Source organism: Triticum aestivum, chromosome 1D (assembly GCF_018294505.1).
Source record: "Triticum aestivum cultivar Chinese Spring chromosome 1D, IWGSC CS RefSeq v2.1, whole genome shotgun sequence".
NCBI lineage: Eukaryota > Viridiplantae > Streptophyta > Magnoliopsida > Poales > Poaceae > Triticum > Triticum aestivum.
In genome coordinates this window covers 12,157,939-12,182,632 of record NC_057796.1, presented here as the reverse complement: position 1 = coordinate 12,182,632, position 24,694 = coordinate 12,157,939, and the positions used below count along the sequence as shown (strand labels likewise).

The 24,694-nt window shown below is 43.9% G+C and overlaps 2 protein-coding genes across 3 annotated transcripts; both read left to right on the top strand.

Annotated features, from left to right (window-relative positions):
• Positions 1-245: 245 nt before the first annotated feature.
• On the top strand, positions 246-2,086 carry LOC123179939 (E3 ubiquitin-protein ligase RDUF1). Its single transcript, XM_044591859.1, has one exon. The coding sequence runs from the start codon at positions 602-604 to the stop codon at positions 1,808-1,810; it is 1,209 nt and encodes a 402-aa protein (XP_044447794.1). The 5' UTR covers positions 246-601; the 3' UTR covers positions 1,811-2,086.
• A 234-nt stretch (positions 2,087-2,320) lies between these two features.
• Positions 2,321-7,501, top strand: LOC123179940 (disease resistance protein PIK6-NP). Of its 2 annotated transcripts, XR_006490625.1 has the most exons (3): positions 2,321-4,344; positions 4,922-5,948; positions 6,703-7,501. XR_006490625.1 is itself a non-coding variant. In XM_044591860.1 (2 exons), exon 2 carries the CDS (start codon positions 5,285-5,287, stop codon positions 5,852-5,854), a length of 570 nt encoding a protein of 189 aa, XP_044447795.1. In that variant the 5' UTR covers positions 2,321-4,344; positions 4,922-5,284; the 3' UTR covers positions 5,855-7,501. The 2 variants fall into 2 exon arrangements, 1 of the variants encoding a protein (XP_044447795.1); XM_044591860.1 differs by having other exon boundaries at positions 4,922-7,501.
• The last annotated feature ends 17,193 nt before the right edge of the window (positions 7,502-24,694 follow it).

Genomic DNA, 24,694 nt, shown 5'->3' with positions numbered 1-24,694 from the left:
GGAGAGGACCGACCGCCCGTCCGGCCGGCGTAACCGTGTCTGTCACCAGACCAAACCAAATGGACGTAGTGCAAACGAAACCAACAAAACCCATCCACCGTCGACGGCAATTCCGGCAACGAACGACAAGAAGAGGAAAAGAAACGGCGAGGAAGCCGCGTCGGAGACCGACCGCCACGCCATTCTCATTCCCCATTCCCCACAGCAATAAACCACCGGCACCGGCACCATTTCCTCCCCGCTTCCGTTTCCACGCGCTTTGATTTGTCGCCCGCCGGTTAAAACCCCCACCTCCCCCACCCCACCGTCTCCTCCATTCCTTTCCGGCTTTCCCCAACAACCAGCCCTCCCTCCACAGGGCAAAGTCTCCGTCCTCTTCTTCCTCCACCCTCGCCGCCGGTCAAGGGATCCGACGGCCCCTCACCACGCCCTACTACTCCTCGTCGCCGGATCGGTCGCCGAGGGTCAGGCATAACCGCCGGCCAAGTGAGAGAACGGAGGATTAACAGCGTCCCCGTGCTGAGCTCTGCCGGCCAGATCTGAGCTCGGAGGGAGGAAAAGTCAAAGTCAGGATCTTTTCTTGCCGTGTGCCTGCGAGTCCATGGATTCGTCTCCGGCCGCGTCGGCGTCCTACTGGTGCTACAGCTGCGACCGCTTCGTGCGCGCCGCGTCGTCGCCGGAGGGGGGCGGCGACGTCGCCTGCCCGGACTGCGGCGGCGGCTTCCTCGAGGAGATGCGGCGGACCCCGCCGGCCCCCGCCTACCTCCGCCGCCCGCGCGCGCACCACGCCAACGACCTCCGCCTCCGCCGCAGCCGCCGCGCGGCCGCGGCTGCTGCGGCAGCCGCCTCCGCCTCTGGAGGAGGTAGCGGGGGCGACCGCGCGCCGTTCAACCCGGTCATCGTGCTGCGGCGCTCGGCGCTCGGCGCGGGGGCAGCGGGGGAAGACAACAACGGCGACGGCGACGACGGCGCGCTCGCCGCGGCCAGCAGCTTCGAGCTCTTCTACGACGACGGGGCGGGCTCGGGCCTCCGCCCGCTGCCGGAGAGCATGTCGGACTTCCTCATGGGGTCCGGGTTCGAGCGCCTCCTCGGCCAGCTGGCGCAGATCGAGGCCGGCGGGCTCACCCGGGCGCGCGAGACCCCGCCGGCGTCCAAGGCGGCCGTCGAGTCCATGCCCACCGTCGCCATCGCGGCCTCCCACGTCGCCGCCGACTGCCACTGCGCCGTCTGCAAGGAGCCCTTCGAGCTCGGCGCCGAGGCCAGGGAGATGCCCTGCGCCCACATCTACCACGAGGACTGCATCCTCCCCTGGCTGCAGCTCCGCAACTCGTGCCCCGTCTGCCGCCACGAGATGCCCACCGACACCGCCGCGGCGCGGTCGCAGGCCGCCAGCGCCGGGGCAGAGGAGGAGACCACCGTGGGCCTGACCATCTGGAGGCTGCCGGGAGGCGGGTTCGCCGTCGGGAGGTTCGCCGGCGGCAGGAGGCCCGAGGAGAGGGAGCTCCCGGTCGTTTACACAGAGATGGACGGCGGTTTCAACCACGGCGGCGCGCCGAGGAGGATCTCCTGGGGGTCGAGGCAGAGCCGGTCGACGGAGAGGAGCGCCATCAGGCGCGTCTTCCGCAATATGTTTGCCTGCTTTGGCCGCGGCCATTCGGCAGGCTCCCACGCTTCGTCCTCCCAAATGAGGCCTGAGGAGATGACCGAGGCATCGGATCATTCCGCCGCGTTCAGCCATGGCTCGAGAAGCCGGAGCATGAGCTGGAGGCTGGAAGACGGCCACGCCGCCGACACGATGGTGCAGAGATAGTCCTCAACTCTGAACCGAAAGAAAAAAAGGTTGCTGATTGCTTCTGTTTCATGTTTTTATGTATTTATAGAAGAAAGGAAACACGACGATTTGTAGAACAGAATTGGTGTTGTACATAGGAGCAGCAATCTGCTATATTAGTTACAGGGGAGATGTCCACTGTGATTCTGAATCGAGCATTTGGAACTTAGGTGATGAATTGTTTTGTTGGTACTAGCAAACAATGTGCTTGATGATTTTTGATTCATTTAATTCAATTTGGCCTGGTCTTTGCAATGTTGAGTGGTTCATTTTAACATATCGTCCTAGATATTTTCTTCTCTAGTCTCTGGCTTCTTGAGTTTGCTAGTAGTATCATATATCTCTTGCAGATATATCATGGCTTTTGTGGATAATTTCTACTGTATGTTGTTATCACTATGATTATTAGTGATTAGATTCCCTGGGTGTTATTTTCTTGTTCACAAGTCAACACATCCATGTTCATTCCATCTGTCCACAGAGAACAAGACCTCATTAATATTTTTGCGAAATAATCTGCCTGACTGAAATTTTGATGTAGCCCGTCGTCTTCAGATATTTAAGTTCTTCTGGATTCTGGATGACATCTCAAACAAGATATTTGTTTACTATCCTCAGATCTATGCAAGTGTTGCAATTGCCAGTCACCCTGCATCATTGTCCTGATCATAGAAAGTTGCAGCAATTACACATGAATTTACCTAACTTTTTACATGTCCGCATCATTTACTTAATTTAATGTGGCCTGGTGTTTACAATGTTTGAACGGTTCAGTTAAACATACATTGTCCTAGATATTTTCTGCTCTTCTTGAGTTAGCTATTATCATCAATCGCTTGCAGATATATCATGACTGTGTGGATAATCTCTATGTTGTTATCACTATGCTTATTAGTGATTAGATTCCCTGGGTGTTCCTTTCTTGTTCACAAGTCAATGCATCCATATTCATCTCATCTGTCCACAGAGAACAAGTCCTCAGTATCACTATTATTTTGCAAAATAATCTGCGGCTATCTGACTGAGATTTCGATGTATCTCGTTGTCTTCATACTTTAATCATATTCAGATATTTAACTTCTTCTGGATGACATATCTGAAACAAGATATTTGTTTACTGCCCTCAGATCTATGCAAGTGCTGCAATTGCCGGTCACCCTGCATCACTGTCCTGATGTAAAGCCATAGAAAGTTGGGCAGCAACTACACATGAATTTATCCATCTTTTACTGTCTTTTATACTGCTCCTTTTTATGCAACCGAGAAGGCTAACGTCTACCTTTGCAGCAACCCTTGGCATCTCAAAAGCTTGTAGAATATTCTGATGGCCGGCTATCTTTGCAGTAAGTTTGAAGGCCTATCATCAGTTTGTTCTCTTGCTGTGGTATTTGAAGTGCTGCTGCTGCTGCTACATGCTTTTCTGCAGCTTTCGTCTGGTAAATCGACCAACCAACATACCAAGAAACGCTCCTTTCAGGCATGCTCAATAACCAAGTATAATGCAACCACTGAACTGGAATGATTATGATGTTTCTTCTATAATTGTATGGAGTGTGTGTTTGGAGGTGCAATGATTAAGATGTCCCCTAATCCTGCCATCCATGTCTGTTTCGGTGGTTGAGCGTGCATTCAGAGTTTGGTGCAAGCTGGGGTAAGATTTGCTAATCTTCTTTGATTAGAAATGTGTCGACATGTGTGTTGCCCATTAATCTTTGGCTCCATAATTTTGTCTCTAAGCAGCTGCTAGTTTTGTTCTAGATGAAGCAAACTTACTGCCTATGGCGCGTCATGCTGGGTGAAGTTGCCGTTTGAACGCTTTTAGTGCTAACTTTAATCTGAAACTGGCTATTCCAACTGGGTGGATGTCATTATCTTGCTGAACAGAAAGTGGTAGGCGCATGAAGTTCACCACGTTTTAGGTTCTTTATTATGGAGTTGATATGGACGTCTGAGGCTCCTAGAGATATTCCACATTTCCACTTGAGCCGCCAGGTTCTTGAATCGGCTGCTATATATATCAGCTATCTCTTGCAAATAGTTCAACTTGCCACTTTGTGGTTGATCTCTATGCTGTTATCACTATCATTAGTGATTAGATTTTTCCCGAGTGTTCCTTTTTGTTGTTCACAAATGACACATGTATATCCTGCTCGCCCGTGTACAAACAACATGATAAGCGCAATTGCTTTTACAAAAAATTACAAAAAGGCTGTGGTAATTGCTGGGCTTGGTGTAAATCCAGAAAGTAGCAGTTACATACATCTTACATGTATTCACCCTCCTATTATTTCGTTTTATGCAGCTGAGAAGGATGTGCACATCGGCGGTACAGTCAAGAAATGCTCTTTTCATGCCTGGCCCGTACAAGTATAATACTTAACTGGCACGCATGGTTTAGCTGTTTCTTCTATTGGATGAAGCTGTGCCGTAATCTCGCCATCTATGTCTGTTTCAGTAGTTGAGCTGCAGCCACACGCAAACAGAGTAGCTTACGCGCCGAAATGCATCGACAGGTATTGACAAAATACTTTTTGAAACCACTATTCTCTCTCTAGACAGCTGCTGGTTTTATTTTCTGCAACATAAAACAGCCTAAGGCACATCATAGCAGAAACAATCTTGGTTTGTTGACCCGGTTCGAATCCGGATCTGAAATAGGGGGCCTGTGGATATGCACTAGCAATTTTTTAGAGAAGGTGACTAGAGGGGTTGAATTTGGATGGCGAAAAGTGAAAGGCAAGCAGAGGCTTACATATGTGATCTCAGCCAAAATAATAATAATCCAATTTAGGTGCTGAAAAAGTCGACACATTAGCCCTTCATCCCTGTCCTAATCTAAATGCCAGTGTACAGTTGCCACCGTTGACTAATCGAGGTTTGAATCCAGCTATGATGCTTGTATGAGATTCGCGTACGCGCACCCAGCGCGTAAAACAAAGTGTAACTATAATATGTACAAGTGGCTATCGAGATGAACGCTTGAGGGCCAAAAGTTTTGCCTCGGTTTTATAATTAACCTGAATTCATTACTGCTAACGAGGCTCTCTCTACCTATCGTGACCTGACATAAGTTGTTATTAACTTACTCAGGCCCAGCTCCAGCACATGCTAGCAGCGCGTGAGGCGTGTTGACCAAATGCACATGCCAGTGATCCAAGGTAAATCTTGCAACTGGTCTGGTACCCACCCTTCATCTGTGTTCCTGCTTGTCTGAGTTGCCCTCACTACCATCACACACACAAACAAGAGCTGGAGTGCAGAACAAGGAATAGAGAGAGAAGGGGATCGATGGCGCCGGTGGTGAGCACTTCACTGGGCGCGTTGGGTCCCCTGCTGGTGAAGCTCACCGCTTTTCTCGCCAGTGAGTGCGGCCGTCTGAAAGGGGTCCGCCGTGAGATCGGGTCCCTCAAATCCAAGCTTACTAGCCTGCATGCTGCGGTCTAGAAGTACACCATGCTAGATGCTCCAGATGTCCAAGTGAAGGCATGTATATCGCTGGTGAGAGAGCTGGCCTATGACATCGAAGATTGTGTCGGCAAGTTCATTCACCAGCTTGGCAGTGGTGGGGGCCATGGAAGCTTCAAGGACTTCTTTCGCAAGACTGCTCGCCGTCTAAAGACACTTGGGTCTCGGCGTGGAATCGCCAACCAAATTAACGATCTGAAGGCTCGCGTCAAGCAAGTGAAAGAGCTGAAGAGCAGTTACAAGCTGGACGATATTGCCTGGTGCACCTCCTCTGACCATGCAGCCGTGGATCCTCGGCTGTCTGCTCTTTCTGCAGAGGAAGCACACCGTGTGGGCATTGACGGTCCAAGAGGCGATCTTGCCAAGTGGATGATGGAAGGAGACAGGTCGACCAAGCGTCATCGCAGGGTGTTGTCCATTTTTGGTTTTGGTGGATTGGGGAAAACAACTCTAGCGCATGAGGTCTATCGGAAGATTCGGGGGCATTATCATTGTCAAGCCTTTGTATCAGTCTCACAAAAGCCTGATAAAAAGAGGATTATCAAGGATGTGATCTAAAGAGTGCCTTTCCCAGATGATTCATAAAAGAGATGGACATTTAGGATGAAATGACATCTGTTGCGAAGCTGAGAGAGCTGCTACAAGATAAGAGGTGACTTAGCTTTTACCATTCCCTCCGTAAATGTAACATGTGTAGTTCCCATTATTTCTGGTATCTTTAGTGCTTCCACTATTAATTTCGCACACACTGAAAAATCAACAATATCGCAGCCCTAACAGTACTTACCACATGGCTTGCATAATTGTAGTTATCACATGCACCATACTGAATTTTTTCGCGTAGTATAACTAATTGTACCTAGGATATTATAGCACACCAGTTTTTTCTTTTTGGAAAAGGATTGTGGCACATAGGTAGTAGCAAGTTAGCAGAGTCCACAGGTAAACCTTTCTTTCCAAAACCTGGCTATAAGATGCTGAAAAATGTTTTGACATAAATCTTCCTGTAGTTCACCATTTCAGCTTAGTTGCTATGCTCTTTTGATCTTTGTGTGATGATAAAATCAACCGAAAATAATGTATTAAACCACTCAATTTTTGCTGCTATCCTCACTGATGATAATCTGCGAACATGTTGTTGTACCGTTTGTCTTGTAATTTTACAGTATCCAGAGATGGAATATTTGTAATATGTTCTCGGGTAGATCAGTGCAACCAGACATGGTTCAGTGCGTGTGCAGAAATTGGTGTTAGACCAAGTGGAGTATTTTTTTATGTCCAGACCACTATCATGGTCCAGTCGTCTCCTGGTCTGGTTGGATATTACCATGAGTTGAGTTGGTGCCATCGACGAGCTTGGTAACCTGACCGGTTTGGATGAACTCCATTTCGCTTTGAACATGCAGGGGATCTGATGGGTACAGGACTGATAGCGATGAGGCAATGAGCATGGGGCTGATAGCCGATCGAATATGGCGACGTGAACTGCTTTTCTCAAATTCACATGTCTTGTTCCCATTTCATTTCGTTTTACTAGTGCAGGGGTGATTGGATTGTTAGGATGGATGAGCCCCGCAGCTACGACTCTTCCTTCCACTTCTTTCTATATAGGAGTAAAAAGGAAAGGATTTAAATTCAGTTGGATTGTTTTCCATTGCTTAATTTTGGACAAGTGTTTCTGTTGGTTACTTGTACTCTCTGTGTGTGCAATGCAGAAAGGCTGGTTCGAACCCAGAACTTCTTGCTGATCTTAACAAAAAAAGAAGCTTGCCAATTGAGCTAACACAAAAAAACGTGTCTTGGCGAATGAAGACGAAGGGACAAAGCATACAAAGAAAAAGCGATTAAGAAATGGATACCCATCCAGCTTCAGGTTAGCACCACTGGAGGGACGACCGGCGGAGTAGTCAAAGTCAAGGGAGGCACGCCACCGGCCTGCCGGCCGTCGTCGGCGCCAAGCGACACAGCCCCGGCCGCGTTGCCGTCGCTGGTAACATTTGCCGATGGCATCAAAATGGTGCTGCTCCTGACCTCAACCGCTCGGTTCCTTGATCGATCGGAGGAATTACTTAACCAATTAAGAACCCATCTACTATATTAATAAACTAATTAAGAATCTGTCTATAGTCTATACACATATATGATGATGGGATCGTCATGTATATATGTTTATCCGGTAAGAACCATACATGCCTGACTTAGTTACTGAATGGAGTAATAACCTAGGTATTTAGTGTTGCTGCATCCAGCATCAAACGCTAGCTAGCGCCACTTGCATGTTGCTTGACGCCGTTTTTGCAACTTGCAAGGGCATCCTCTTGGTTTCCTCACCTCTCTTGTATCTACGTGTTTTGGGTACCTAATAGTATCATCAAGTCCTTTTCGAAAAAATAGTATCATCAAGTTGATTGCACCGTTTTGCAACTTGCAGGAATATCATCATCTTGGTTTCCTGCCCCTCTCTCTCTCTCTCTCTCTCTCTCTCTCTCTCTCTCTCTCTCTCTCTCTCTTGTATCGACATGTCTTGGTTATCTAATACTATCTCCGGAACTAAATATAAGACGTTTTTGTAGTTTCAACTACAAATACGTCTTATATTTAGTTACGGAGGTAGTAGTATATACTCCAACTTTGTGGTTGTTATATGGGTCGGTTTGGTCATTGCTACATTGAAACGGCTTTAACAATGACTCGGGTGTTCTTTGGCTGGTGTGGCAGCTCAGTCATCATTAATTTTGACAACATAATGTAGAATGAAAATTAAAATAGAAAATATTAGAATTTCCTTTTTGTGAACTCGACTGATGAAAGAACATGCGGTGCCCCCATGTTTGGTTTTGGTAATTGATGACAATTTCTATGGACTAATGGTTGCCTTGAGTTATATTTGAAGGATTTGTCCATAGGCATTTCTTGAAGTCCATGTGTTGGTTTCAAAGAGTTTATGTGGTGACCAAGGTGTTATTAAGGAATTATCCAAAGATTGGTCATGTGAGAGTTGAGCTTATTGCAAGCATGTCTTGAAGAAGAAGATTGTGTGATCATTCATGTTTACCTTCAAGACATCATCCAAATGAAGAGAGTTGGAAAGAGTCAAGGTTGATCAAGACTAAGTCAAGAGTGAATCAAGTTGATCAACACACAAAGCGCACAAGATGTACCGAGGGATCAAGCGATCCCATGGTATGGTAAGCATTGTCAATTACGCTTTGTGTACTAACCCATGGTCTTTGTGAGAGTTCTTTGTGGGGTTAGGTTGCGGTGTGCAAGTTCAAGTGAAGCGGACAAGTTCAAGTAAAGCATCACGAAGAGATCAAATGCTTGAAGCCATTGTGGTGACAATGGACTTGTGAAGATGTGCGGAAGGGTGGCTCACCCATAGTGGAGTATGGGGGAGCAATCAATTAGTCTTCATCGAACCAACGCAATCAAGAAAGGTGGTCCATCTTTAGGGAGTCAAGATCGTCATCATCTAGCTCAAGTGGACCATGTGCAAGGCAAAGGTTTGCTCTTGATAGGTTTTCTATTTTACCGGTCTCATGATGGTAGTTGGGAGACCGGGTTATAGGATCGATTGCCGTACTATCAAGGGGGGCTCTCGATGAGTAGCTTGATCGTATCGTTCATAGAGAGCTCAAACCATTGCATCCTTGCATCATCTTTATTGTTTCTTGTTTGGTTCTTCTCTTTGTGAGTTTTGGAGCTTATGGTCATCTTGATGACAAGCTCGAGTTCATCGAAAACGGAGTTCACTCACATCTTCTATGATGTTTTCGATGTTGGAGGTTATGCCGGTTCTTCTCGGTTGGAGGTTTCACTCCTCTATTTGTTGGCATACCTCCCCTGCCTCTTCTTACTATAACCAGTCGCTGTTTTGATGCTACTCGTCTTACTCTATCCAACAAGCTTGAGTTTGCTCAATTCAGAGCTCATATGAAGAAGTTTTGGCAGTTCTGTTTTTCTCCCTGCGGTAGTACCGCTTGTAGCGTCAAGCGGTAGTACCGCTTGTAGCGTCAAGCAGTAGTACCGCTCCAGTACCACTCTACTACCGCCTCAATTTTGGGTCTGCTCTTTTCGTGTCGGGTTCAGCGGTAGTCGCGCGGCAGTAAGGCACGGTAGTTCCGCCTATAAGTGGTAGTACCGCTTATAAGCGGTACTACCGCCCCAAGGTTCATGTTTTGTTGATCCGTTTCCCTGCTTCTTCCGCCCGAGCGGTAGTACCGCTCGTGTGCGGGCTGAGCATATAACGGTTGGATTTTCCCCCTCCTATAAAAGGGGGTCTTCTTCCCCAATGAACCTTATCCTTTGAGCTCGTGTTCTTCCCCCATTGTTTACCTTCTTCGAGCTTGCTAACTCTCAATCCCTCCATGGATTCTTGCTAGTTTTTGAGGGAAAAGAGAGAGGAGATCTAGATCCACATTTCTGTTGGGAATCGTAGCATAATTTAAAATTTTCCTACGCTCACCAAGATGCATCTATGGAGTCTACTAGCAACGAGGGGAAAGGAGTGCATCTACATACCCTTGTAGATCGCGAGCGGAAGCGTTCCAATGAACGTGGATGACGGAGTCGTACTCGCCGTGATCCAAATCACCGATGACCGAGTGCCGAACGGACGGCACCTCCACGTTCAACACACGTACGGTGCAGCGACGTCTCCTCCTTCTTGATCCAGCAAGGGGGAAGGAGAGGTTGATGGAGATCCAGCAGCACGACGGCGTGGTGGTGGATGTAGCGGGTCTCCGGCAGGGCTTCGCCAAGCTTCTGCGAGAGAGAGAGGTGTTGCAGGGGAGGAGGGAGGCGCCCAAGGCTGTTCTCTTGCTGCCCTCCCTCCCCCCCCCCTTTATATAGGCCCCCTGGGGGGGCGCCGGCCCAGGGAGATGGGATCTCCAGGGGGGCGCCGGCCCAGGGAGATGGGATCTCCAAGGGGGGGCGGCGGCCAAAAGGGGGGGAAGGGGTGCCTTGCCCCCCAAGGCAAGGGGGAAGCTCCCCCCTAGGGTTCCCAACCCTAGGCGCATGGGGGGAGGCCCAAGGGGGGCGCCCCAGCCCACTAAGGGCTGGTTCCCTTCCACTTTCAGCCCACGGGGCCCTCCGGGATAGGTGGCCCCACCCGGTGGACCCCCGGGACCCTTCCGGTGGTCCCGGTACAATACCGGTAACCCCCGAAACTTTCCCGGTGGCCGAAACTTGACTTCCTATATATAATTCTTCACCTCCGGACCATTCCGGAACCTCTCGTGACGTCCGGGATCTCATCCGGGACTCCGAACAACTTTCGGGTTTCCGCATACATATATCTCCACAACCCTAGCGTCACCGAACCTTAAGTGTGTAGACCCTACGGGTTCGGGAGACATGCAGACATGCCCGAGACGCCTCTCCAGTCAATAACCAACAGCGGGATCTGGATACCCATGTTGGCTCCCACATGTTCCACGATGATCTCATCGGATGAACCACGATGTCGAGGATTCAGTCAATCCCGTATGCAATTCCCTTTGTTAAACGGTATGTTACTTTCCCGAGATTCGATCGTCGGTATCCCAATACCTTGTTCAATCTCGTTACCGGCAAGTCTCTTTACTCGTACCGCAATGCATGATCCCGTGACTAACGCCTTAGTCACATTGAGCTCATTATGATGATGCATTACCGAGTGGGCCCAGAGATACCTCTCCGTCACACGGAGTGACAAATCCCAGTCTCGATCCGTGCCAACCCAACAAACACTTTCGGAGATACCCGTAGTGCACCTTTATAGTCACCCAGTTACGTTGTGACGTTTGGCACACCCAAAGCACTCCTACGGTATCCGGGAGTTGCACGATCTCATGGTCTAAGGAAAAGATACTTGACATTGGAAAAGCTCTAGCAAACGAAACTACACGATCTTTTATGCTATGCTTAGGATTGGGTCTTGTCCATCACATCATTCTCCTAATGATGTGATCCCGTTATCAACGACATCCAATGTCCATGGTCAGGAAACCGTAACCATCTATTGATCAACGAGCTAGTCAACTAGAGGCTTACTAGGGACATGGTGTTGTCTATGTATCCACACATGTATCTGAGTTTCCTATCAATACAATTCTAGCATGGATAATAAACGATTATCATGAATAAGGAAATATAATAATAACCAATTTATTATTGCCTATAGGGCATATTTCCAACAGTCTCCCACTTGCACTAGAGTCAATAATCTAGTTCACATCACCATGTGATTAACACTCACTGGTCACATCACCATGTGACCAACATCTAAAGAGTTTACTAGAGTCAACAATCTAGTTCACATCACTATGTGATTATCACTCAATGTGTTCTGGTTTGGTCATGTTATGCTTGTGAGAGAGGTTATTAGTCAACGGGTCTGAACCTTTCAGAACCGTGTGCTTTACGAATATCTATGTCATCTTGTGGATGCTACCACGCGCTATTTGGAGCCATTTCAAATAATTGCTCTACTATACGAATCCGGTTTACTACTCAGAGTCATCCGGATTAGTGTCAAAGTTCGCATCGACGTAACCCTTTACGACGAACTCCTTTCCACCTCCATAATCGAGAAAATTCCTTAATCCACTAGGTACTAAGGATAAGTTCGACCGCTGTCATGAGATCCTTACCGGATCACCATTGTACCCTCTTGACCAACTCATGGCAAGGCACACTACATATGCGGTACACAGCATAGCATACTATAGAGCCTACGTCTAAAGCATAGGGGACGACCTTCGTCCTTTCTCTATCTTCTGCTATGGTCAGGTCTTGAGTCTCACTCAATACTCACACCTTGTAACACAGCCAAGAACTCCTTCTTTGCTGATCTATTTTGAACTCTTTCAAAATCATGTCAAGGTGTGCTGTCTTTTGAAAGTATCATCAGGTGTCTTGATCTATCTCTATGGATCTTGATGCCCAATATGTAAGTAGCTTTATCCAGGTCTTCCTTTGAAAAACTCCTTTCAAACAACCCTTTATGCTTTCCAGAAATTTTACATCATTTCGGATCAACAATATGTCATTCACATATACTTTATCAGAAATGTTGTAGCGCTCCCACTCACTTTATTGTAAATACAAGTTTCTAACAAACTTTGTATAAACCCAAAAACTTTGATCACTCCATCAAAGCGTATATTCTGACTCCGAGATGCTTGCTCTAATCCATGGAAGGATCGCTGGAGCTAGCATACCTTTTAGCATCCTTAGGATCGACAAAACCTTTCTGATTGTATCACATACAACCTTTCCTTACGAAAACTGGTAAGGAAACTTGTTTTGACATCCATCTGCCAGATTTCATAAATGTAGCTAATGCTAACATGATTCCGACGAACCTAAGCATCGCTACGGATGAGAAAAACTCATCGTAGTCAACTCCTTGAACTTGTGAAAATACTCTTTGCCACAAGTCGAGCTTCATAGATGGTAACATTACCTTCCATGTCCGTCTTCTTCTTAAAGATCCATTTATCTCAATGGCTTGCCGATCATCGGGCAAGTTCACCAAAGTCCATGCTTTGTTCTGATACATGGATTCTATCTCGGATTTCATGGCCTCGAGCCATTCGTCGGAATATGGGCCCACCATCGCTTCTCCATAGCTCGTAGGTTCATTGTTGTCTAGCAACATGACTTCCAAGACAGGATCACGCATTACTCTGAAGTAGTGCGCATCCTCGTCGTCCTACGAGGTTTGGTAGTGACTTGATCCGAAGTTTCATGATCACTATCATAAGCTTCCACTTCAATTGGTGTAGGTGCCACAGGAACAACTTCCTGTGCCCTGCTACACACTAATTGAAGCGACGGTTCAATAACCTTATCAAGTCTCCACCATCCTCCCACTCAATTCTTTCGAGAGAAACTTTTCCTCGAGAAAGGACTCGTTTCTAGAAGCAATTACTTTTGCTTCCAGATCTGAAATAGGAGGTATACCCAACTGTTTTTGGGTATTCTATGAAGATGCATTTATCCGCTTTGGGTTCGAGCTTATCAGCCTGAAACTTTTTCACATAAGCATCGCAGCCCCAAACTTTTAAGAAACGACAACTTAGGTTTCTATAAACGGTGTCGTCTCAACGGAATTGCGTGGTGCCCCTTTTAAAGTGAATGCGGTTGTCTCTAATGCCTAACCCATAAACGATAGTGGTAATTTGATAAGAAACATCATGGTATGCACCATATCCAATAGGGTGCAGTTATGATGTTCGGACACACCATCACACTATGGTGTTCCAGGCGGTATTAATTGTGAAACACTTTCCACAATGTCTCAATTGTGTGCCAAACTCGTATCTCAGATACTCATCTCTATGATCATATCACAGACATTTTATCCTCTTGTCACGACGATCTTCAACTTCACTCTGAAATTACTTGAACCTTTCAATAATTCAGACTTGTGTTTCATCAAGTAAATACACTTAGCATCTACTCAAATCATCTATGAAGTAAGAACATAACGATATCCACTGCATGCCCCAGCACTCATTGGACTGCATACATCAAAATGTATTACTTCCAATAAGTTGCTCTCTTGTTCCATCTTACTGAAAACGAGGCCTTTCAGTCATCTTGCCCATGTGGTATGATTTGCATGTCTCAAGTGATTCAAAATCAAGTGAGTACAAACGATCCATCTGCATGGAGTTTCTTCATGCATATATACCAATAGACATGGTTCGCATGTCTCAATCTTTTCAAAAACGAGTGAGTCCAAAGATCCATCTACATGGAGCTTCTTCATGCGTTCTACACCAATATGACTCAAGTGGCAGTGCCACAAGTATGTGGTACTATCATTACTATCTTATATCTTTTGGCATGAACATGTGTATCACTACGATCGAGATTCATTTTAGGTGCAAGACCATTGAAGGTATTATTCAAATAAACAGAGTAACCATTATTCTCCTTAAATGAATAACCGTATTGCGATAAACATAATCCAATCATGCTCAACGCAAACACCAAATCTCGATGGTAGAGGGAGCATGCGATGCTTGATCACATCAACCTTGGAAACGCTTCCAACACATATCGTCATCTCACCTTTAGCTAGTCTCCGTTTATTCCGTAGCTTTTATTTCGAGTTACTAACACTTAGCAACCGAACCAGTATCTAATACCCTGGTGCTGCTAGGAGTACTAGTAAAGTACACATTCATATAACGTATATCCAATATACTTCTGTCGACCTTGCCTGCCTTCTCATCTGCCAAGTATCTAGGGTAGTACTGCTTCAGTGACCGTTCCTCTCATTACCGAAGCACTTAGTCTCGGGTTTGGGTTCAACCTTGGGATTCTTCACTAGAGCAGCAAACGACTTGCTGTTTCATGAAGTATCCCTTTTGCCCTTGCCCTTCTTAAACTAGTGGTTTTACCAACCATCAACAATTGATGCTCCTTCTTGATTTCTACTCTCGCGGTGTCAAATATCGCGAATAGCTCAAGGATTATCATAACTATCCTTGATATGTTATAGTTCATCACGAAGCTCTACTAGCTTGGTGGCAGTGACTATGGAGAACTATCATTATCTCATCTGGGAGATTAACTCCCACTCGATTCAAGCGATTGTGGCACTCAGACAATCTAAGCACACGCTCAACGATTGAGCTTTTCTCCCTTAGTTTGCAGGCTTAAGAAACTTGTCAGAGGTCTCATACCTCTTGACGTGGGCACTAGTCTGAAATCCCAATTTCAGTCTTCGGAACATCTCACATGTTCTGCGACGTTTCAAAAACGTCTTTGGTGCCACAATTCTAAATCGCACTGAACTATCACGTAGTCATCAAAACGTGTATGTCAGATGTTTCGTAACATCTACAGACGACGCTGAGGTTCAGCACACCGAGCGGTGCATTAAGGACATAAGCCTTCTGTGCAGCAATGAGGACAATCCTCAGTATACGGACCCAGTCCGCATAATTGCTACTACCAACTTTCAACTAAATTTTCTCTAGGAACATATCTTAACCAGTAGAACTAAAGCGCAAGCTATGACATAATTTGCAAATACCTTTTTGACTATGTTCATGATAATGAAGTTCATCTAATTATGAACTCCCACTCAGATAGACATCCCTCTAGTCATCTAAGTGAAACATGATCCGAGTTTAACTAGGCCGTGTCCGATCATCACGTGAGACGGACTAGTCAAGATCGGTGAACATCTCCATGTTGATCGTATCTTCTATACGACTCATGCTCGACCTTTCGGTCCTCCGTGTTCCGAGGCCATGTCTGTACATGCTAGGCTCGTCAGGTCAACCTAAGTGTATTGCGTGTGTTGCGAGGCCATGTCTGTACATGCTAGGCTCGTCAACACCCGTTGTATTCGAACGTTAGAATCTATCACACCCGATCATTACGTGGTGCTTCGAAACAACGAACCTTCTCAACGGTGCACAGTTAGGGTGAACACTTTCTTGAAATTATTATAAGGGATCATCTTACTTACTACCGTCGTTCTAAGCAAATAAGATGCAAAAACATGATAAACATCACATGCAATCAAATAGTGACATGATATGGCTCATCATGCTCCTTTGATCTCCATCTTCGGGGCACCATGATCATCTTCGTCACCGGCATGACACCATGATCTCCATCATCATGATCTCCATCATTGTGTCTTCATGAAGTCGTCACGCCAACGATTACTTCTACTTCTATGGCTAACGCGTTTAGCAACAAAGTAAAGTAATTTACATGGCGTTATTCAATGACACGCAGGTCATGCAAAATAATAAAGACAACTCCTATGGCTCCTGCCGGTTGTCATACTCATCGACATGCAAGTCGTGATTCCTATTACAAGAATATGATCAATCTCATACATCACATATATCATTCATCACATCTTCTGGCCATATCACATCACATAGCACTTGCTGCAAAAACAAGTTAGACGTCCTCTAATTATTGTTGCAAGTTTTTACGTGGTTTGTAGGTTTCTAGCAAGAACGTTTCTTACCTACGTATGACCACAACGTGATTTGCCAATTTCTATTTACCCTTCATAAGGACCCTTTTCATCGAATCCGTTCCGACTAAAGTAGGAGAGACAGACACCCGCTAGCCACCTTATGCAACTTGTGCATGTCAGTCGGTGGAACCTGTCTCACGTAAGTGTACGTGTAAGGTCGGTCCGGGCCGCTTCATCCTACAATGCCGCCGAAACAAGAAAAGACTAGTAGCGGCAAGAAGAATTGGCAAACTCAACGCCCACAACTGCTTTGTGTTCTACTCGTGCATAGTAACTACACATAGACCTGGCTCATGATGCCACTGTTGGGAATCGTAGCATAATTTAAAATTTTCCTACGCTCACCAAGATGCATCTATGGAGTCTACTAGCAACGAGGGGAAAGGAGTGCATCTACATACCCTTGTAGATCGCGAGCGGAAGAGTTTCAATGAACGTGGATGACGGAGTCGTACTCGCCGTGATCCAAATCACCGATGACCGAGTGCCGAACGGACGGCACCTCCGCGTTCAACACACGTACGGTGCAGCGACGTCTCCTCCTTCTTGATCCAGCAAGGGGGAAGGAGAGGTTGATGGAGATCCAGCAGCACGACGGCGTGGTGTTGGATGTAGCGGGTCTCCGGCAGGGCTTCGCCAAGCTTCTGCGAGAGAGAGAGAGAGAGGTGTTGCAGGGGAGGAGGGAGGCGCCCAAGGCTGTTCTCTTGCTGCCCTCCCTCGTTTGGCACACCCAAAGCACTCCTACGGTATCAGGGAGTTGCACGATCTCATGGTCTAAGGAAAAGATACTTGACATTGGAAAAGCTCTAGCAAACGAAACTACACGATCTTTTATGCTATGCTTAGGATTGGGTCTTGTCCATCACATCATTCTCCTAATGATGTGATCCCGTTATCAACGACATCCAATGTCCATGGTCAGGAAACCGTAACCATCTATTGATCAACGAGCTAGTCAACTAGAGGCTTACTAGGGACATGGTGTTGTCTATGTATCCACACATGTATCTGAGTTTCCTATCAATATAATTCTAGCATGGATAATAAACGATTATCATGAATAAGGAAATATAATAATAACCAATTTATTATTGCCTCTAGGGCATATTTCCAACAATTTTCACCAATCACTTTCTCCTCTATGTGAGGGGAACCCTTGGATCTAGATCTTGGAGTTGTTAGTGTTCTCCTTCTTGTTCTTCCTCTCTTTTTCCTCCCTAGCATTAGTTGCTTCGGTGGGATTTGAGAGAGAAGGACTTGGGCACTCCATGTGCCCTTGCCATTGCATTTGGTTCATCTGTTTGAGTTCTCCACGGTGATACGTGGAAGTTACAAGTTGATAAGCTTATTACTCTTGGGTGCTTGGTGCCCTTGAGCTTGTTCCTCTTGGGTGCTTGGGCGCCCTAGACGGTTGGTGGTGTTCGGAGCTCAATCATTGTGGTGTAAAGCTCCGGGCAAGCGTCGGGGTCTCCAATTAGGTTGTGGAGATCGCCCCGAGCAATTTGACGGGTTCGGTGACCGCCCCCAAGGGTTGCCAAAGTGTACGGGTTCGGTGACCGGCCCCCAAGGGTTGCCATTTGTACGGGTTCGGTGACCGCCCTCAAGGGTCCCTTAGTGAAATCACGGCATTTTGCATTGTGCGAGGGCGTGAGGAGATTACGGTGGCCCTAGTGGCTTCTTGGGGAGCATTGTGCCTCCACACCGCTCCAAACGGAGATTAGCATCCGCAAGGGTGTGAACTTCGGGATACATCGTCGTCTTCGCGTGCCTCGGTTATCTCTTACCCGAGCCCTTTACTTATGCACTTTACCTTGTGATAGCCATATTATTTCTTGTCATATATCTTGCTATCACCTAACTAGTTTTTCTTGCTTAGCATAAGTTGTTGGTGCACATAGGTGAGCCTAGTTGTTGTAGGTTTTGTGTTTGACAAATTAACCGCTAGGTTTATTCCGCATTTGTTCAAGCCTTAACCATAATTACTTTAAAGCGCCTATTCAACCCCCCCCCCCTCTAGGCGACATTCACAATCTTTCAACTGATATGAAGAGAAAATGGGAAATATGCTTTCAAAATGAGCAATTTTGAAGAAGAAAAATTTTCTTTTGATACAGAGAAAATTGCGTTAACAAAGATTTTAAGATAGCGATCTAAAAGAAAAAACATACAACACAAAAGTTATGAAAATTACAGGAAAATAAAAAAGTTTTTTAATCAAGAGTATATTCCAAAAAATCATTAAAATATATGGCCTTTTTTAATTCGGGATAGATTTAAAAAAACTACAGTAACTTTACCAAATTCCATGGCTATCCTGGCTTTTAAAAATAAATAATGACTATAATATGCATGATTAGTCCCCACACAATTATAATATGTACAATTTTTATGTTGCAAAATTTATAAAAACTCTTGTCTGTTTATTGGAATATTTATGCCCTCTCCTAAACTGTCATATTTTTCCTTTTTTTCTACAATTTTATAATGGGTTGGCTTGTTTACTAAACTGTCACGACGCCGTTGTATAAACCGTTTATGTTGACCAAGGGACAAAGTCTCGACGGCTTTGACACTTGCGGTCCAAGAATATCGGCTATCATAATTAAGAGACCAAACTTATACGTTGACAAATTCTGAGAGACTTATAATTTTTTTTCCACATTGTTAAACATCATATATTGGTGAAGATGGGACACAACTACTTCCAAAATGCTGTTATCCTGGAAATTTCGTGCCACATATAGAAACTGAACAAAGAAACGGCTTATCAAAGAGATAATCATGTGCTCAAGCCTGACGTGGACCTGGTGAGCTTGATTAGTCAGACTTCTCATCAACTCTTTCTCCCAACCACTTATCCAAGTTGTTGCAATATATATTAGGCGGCTGGCTGGCCAAGGGGTCCTGATCAATCTGCTAAAATGTGGTCCAAATTTTGAATGGCGATTGGTGGCTGATTGCCCCGGCCGGGCATAAAAGAGCAGTGAGTACATGGATTGGCTTTGTTTCTGTGCTACGCTTTTTGCTTCATTTCAAATGGCATTTTTATTTCGCATGTTTTGGGGCAGTTTTTGCTGGAGAAAGGAGCGAGTTTATAAATCAGAAAAAGGGGATAGGGTCAGTTCAAAACTTCAGGATTTGGTGGATGGATTAGTGCTCAAAATTTGTGAACTTTTTCTAAAATTTCATGTTCATGGATTTTATAAAATTTGTGAAATTCTCTCAAATGTCATGAACTTTTTGTTTTCCAATTCTTGTGAACTATTTTCAAATTTCGTGAACTTTTTATGACTTTTTTCCAAATTCACAAAGTTTTTGAAATTCGTGTTTTTTGAACCTTTTCTAATTTTTTAAAAATTTACAGATTTTCCAGATTCAGATTTTTCTGAGAAGTCAACGTTTCATTTGGTCACCTGTCAATTGGTCAAACATTTTTTAGGCAAGTCAAATGTTTAATCTGTTTTTTAGCACATCAAACGGTTCGCATCTTCCAAAAGAGCGAGGCCGGGAATGTCGCATAACTGGGCTGGCCCACAGCAAGCGGGGCATGAGCGCGAACACTTCTCTTGCATACGGATACGTGTCAGGACAGGAACATGTGGGCATGCCAATTGCAGCACATGGCTCATGCCACATTTGAGCTTCTTTCACTGGTTTGGAAGCTTCCACCCGTTCTAAGAAAGCGTTGAGCCGGTCCTTTTTTCTTTGTTTACTGCAGGTTTTCTTGTTCGGGAATGATTTTTTTCTATCTCAGGGTCTGGTTTTCTGGTTTTTCCTTTGTTTTACTGCACAGTTTTTCCGAACTTTTTTCCTTTTTTAAGTTTTGTGTTTATTTTACTTTATTTTTTTTTCAATTCATGAAACATTTTCAAATTCTTCGCGCAAATATTTTCCAGATTCTTTTATAAATTCGTGCTCATTTTTTTAATCCATGAACATTTTTTTGAATTCAGGAACATTTTATCAATCCGCAAACATTTTTGCGCGTTTGTTCCCAAAACTGGAATGCGAAAAAGAAGGATGTGTAATTATTTTTTGCCCGTGGCGGATGGCGTGCACAATGGGCCGGCCCAGGTGAGCTGCGCGCGACAGGTTATGCGAGCTGCACACTCGTATTTATTTTTGAGTGTTTTGCTCTATTTATTTTTCTTCCCAGAGAGTACAGTGTTTTGCTCTGTTGGGCTATACCTCATTGCTGTGGGGGAAATATCAAGTACTCCCATCCTTGGGGTACTCCCTATGCTTCAAGTCTAAAACATCAATTTTAATGGTTTAAAAATTCTGAAAAAAATCGTGAATATTCACACGGAATGTGACTACATCCCCTAAAAATTTCAGGTCCAAACTTGAAATGTACATTGAGAAACAAAAAAGACAAATTCAGGTATGAATAGGGTAAAAATGTTGCTTTTGTCTTTTTATGACATTATTCATGCTAGATTTCGCATTTTTGTTTCTTAATGTTCATTTAGAGTTCGGGCTTGAAATTTTTAGGAGTTGTCGTCACAATCCTTGTAAACATATACATTTTTTCATATTTTTTTAAATATTTAAAATTGATTTATTTCAAGTTGGAGCATGGGGAGCACCCCAAGCATGAGAGTACTTGATATTTTCCCTGTGCTGTGAGCTTGCTGGTCTGCAGATTACTTAAAATCGCTCCTAAAACAAAACAAAAAGTTGTGGTTCTTTATTGGGCTTCCGACTGCCAGATTCCTCCTAGTTCGATCACCTATACATGTGGGCCAAGGCCCAAATATGTTGGGATTGCAGCAAATGTTAGGGCCTGACAATTGTCAAGACAAGCTTTGTTTCCATTTTTCGATCTTCGTTGCCCGTACACATAATGCTCAAAAGTGTCATGCATAAAAAGTAGGACGCTGATAACGTTCACACGTGTGGTGGGAGCGATACCCACTCACACGCTCTATAACACACAGACTACGCCACGTCACCGCATGCATGCATGTGGAAATCTTTTTGGATTTTCAGTTTTTAAACTGTTTGATCTCTTTAAAGAAAAATCCGATTGAAGATCCATTTTCACCATTAAATCCATCGCGACGAGATCTTTGAAACTAGATCTCATATCAATATGTTTCGACGACTTTTAAAAGTTGTCATGTCTATTGCACATGAATTATCATGGTGTTTACACTGAAGTTGCCATGATATGTTTCAGCTATTTTCTTACATTTAAAAGTAAATTTTGACATATTATAAATCGGGAAATTAACAAACTAGACTTGCCATGAACCATAAACTAAAATTTCCATGATACATTCACTTAAAATTGCCATGTTTCATACAAAGAATATTTTTTCATGGTCAAAGTACTGGAATTGCCATGGTCAAAATATTAAAATTGCCATGCTCTATAAACTAAAATTGCCACATGACAACTTTAGTGTAACACTATGGCAACTACAGTGTAAACATCATAGCAACTTTTGGCCAAAAAAATATTTCGTTGAAACATATCAACATTAGTTTTGAAGATCTCGTCAAGAAGGATTTAATTGGATTTTTAATTAAGAGATAAAATATTTTTAAGCCAAAAACCAAAAAGATTCTCGCTGATGTCATCTGTTTTGATGTGGCAAAATGAATGGTACTGGAGGCGTTGTGGGCTATGTTGCTTCGTGCCACACTTGTGGGCGTTAACATTTGCGAAAAAGTATGACTTCGGATACATTTTCTTCTCGTCCATGTGAATATCAGGATTTCACTTCTTCCTACCATTAATTTGTTTAGTTTTGGAATACAGGAACTTCATAGCCAAGATGTCACTTCCTGCAAGGATTGGAGATTTGTTCCTTGCCTTCTGTTCCAATCATGATCTTGTACCGTAACTACAACGTGAACTGATCGAAGATGGAGCGGTTGTTTGCCATGACTGTTTGCCATGACCCGACGGCGTCGCTTGCACAATATTTGTTTTTGTACAACCGTCGATTTTAGGGACCCTTTTATCGCAGTCCGTGTGTTGTCAAGGGCGGTGGTAGATGTTGATGCTTGCTCTTGTGTGGTATTGATCGCTTCAGCATGACATTTCGGTAGCACACCCTTTGCTCTTGCAAACCTTTTAATTTTTTCTCTTGATAATGTGTCGGGTGCATCTATGATGTCTCTATGCTAGTTTTGTCCCGCAGTGTCTGAAATGAAAAGGCAGTGCTCCTGCCGGTTCCTCGAAAAAAAAAATCATTTACCTTTTTACTGGAAAAAAGAGAAAATGATACCTCCAAAAAAGAAAGAAAATCTCCAAAAAAGGAAGAAAGAAAAGATAAAACTAGAAGAGGAAAAGAAAGGACATCAAGTGCGCCGATGTACTGTTGCAACTTCACCATCGATCTCCAAATGAATCCATCTCCCGTTCATCGCCGCCGCTTGAGCCACCTATCCAAGCTGTCGCAAAAAAAAAAAAAAATCTTGTCGAGGCTGCGTGTGGGAGGTTCGGGGCTGAGGCCGCCATGGGGTAAAAGGGATGGAGGCAGCCGGCGATGGGCGAGGTCCGGTGGTTCTGCAGAGCGCGGTTGGGGCTGGATTGGTGCCGTTGGCTGACCTTCAACCTAACAAATATTGATTGATCTCTAGTATCGCACGAGATTTGGATCCGAAATCTACCTGTACAGTAGATCAGATGGAGATTTCACACAAAACATAACAGATGCAAGATTAATTTGTTCAGTCTCTTTCCGATGGACCGGCCTCGATCTATTTATATCTATATCTATATCTATATCTATATCTATACCTACTAATAAAAGAAATAAGTATTCTTAGTCCGTCTTGCTATTTTATAAAAAAACCCCTAATATTTCTAACATTAAACCCGCAGTATATAGTAATAGTAAATGTCTTCAAAATAGTCCTATCTTCTAAATCGTAACTCCAAATTAAACATGTTATATATGGAATTTGATTAGAAAAATATGTAAAATCTGAATATGATGTTATTTTACCTGTTAACAATTTTAAAAAATATTATCTAGGCTGCAATATTAATCAACAATGCATTATCTGTCTTTTTTTTTCATACCGGTAGACATTCAATAAATAAGGACATGCATGACAAGAAATAAAAGGACTCAATAAAGATAGGATGTCCGCTATGAAAGAAGTGAAAGAGAAAATGCAGAGGAGACCCGATAAATATGAGATGTTGCGCTATTCTCCTACATATAAGAAGAAGAAAAGGAGGACATGCATAAAAAAAGTAAAAAGGAGGCATGCATGACAAAAAATAAAATAAAAGCACAAGTTTGATAAGATATAAATAGTGATGAAACAGGGACCAATACCTATGGCATGTATGTCAAGAAATAGTGATGAAATAGGGGCAGGAGACCATACAAAAATGTTTTTTTCTAGACAAAAAAAATCTCTTTTTATGACTAAAAGATCATGTATCTTTTTAACAACTCTTCGTGTATTTAAGAAATATGCATGTGAAAAAAAAGTATTCAAAGTTTACCCTAAGTTTGTGACTCTTAGACTGAAAACTGCAATTGATGCACGTATGTCTCCGTAGTGTGTTAATGTATCATAGTTTGTTTTTGTCCTTTTTCTTTACTCGCGTGTAACAACACCCCATTCCGAACATGACATGAATAAATGCATGATCACTTGCTTGTTTCTTTATACAGATTAAATCTACATGCAAGCCGTGTTGAAATAAAACACTTGTAGAATCTTAAATTGCGCTTTTACAGGTTAAGATCATCTTTGTTTGGGCGGTAGTTACAGATTCTCAGATTGCAAACCATTTTTTTGTAAATTAAGAGCGTGTGATTTTTTTCTCCCATTGCAATGCACGGGCCTTTTTGCTAGTACTCGTAAATAGAGTCCATAGGTCGTTCATTGGTACCCAACCATTAATGCAATTTTTTTTGGAAAACCAAGCCCCAAATCAATTTAGAAATCAATCCATTAATATGAAATAATTTTTTAAATTAAGCGTCTAATCAATTTAGAAACCAAGGCATAAATCTCTACTCCTAAAGATGGAGTCCATAGACCGTTCGTTAGCTTATAGCCATTAATGCGAAAATAATTTGGAAACCGAGCGCCAAATCAATTTAGAAATCAATCCATTAATGTGAAATAATTTTTTAAATTAAGCGTCGAATCAATTTAGAAATCAAGGCATAAATCTCTACTCCTAAAGAGGGAGTCCATAGACCGTTCGTGAGCTTATAGCCATTATTGCGAAAATAATTTGGAAACCGAGTGCCGAATCAATTTAGAAATCAATCCATTAATGTGAAATAATTTTTTAAATTAAGCGTCGAATCAATTTAGAAATCAAGACATAAATCTCTACTCTTAAAGAGGGAGTCCATAGGTCGTTCGTTGGTATGCAGCCATTAATGCAAAAATAATTTGGAAACTGAGCG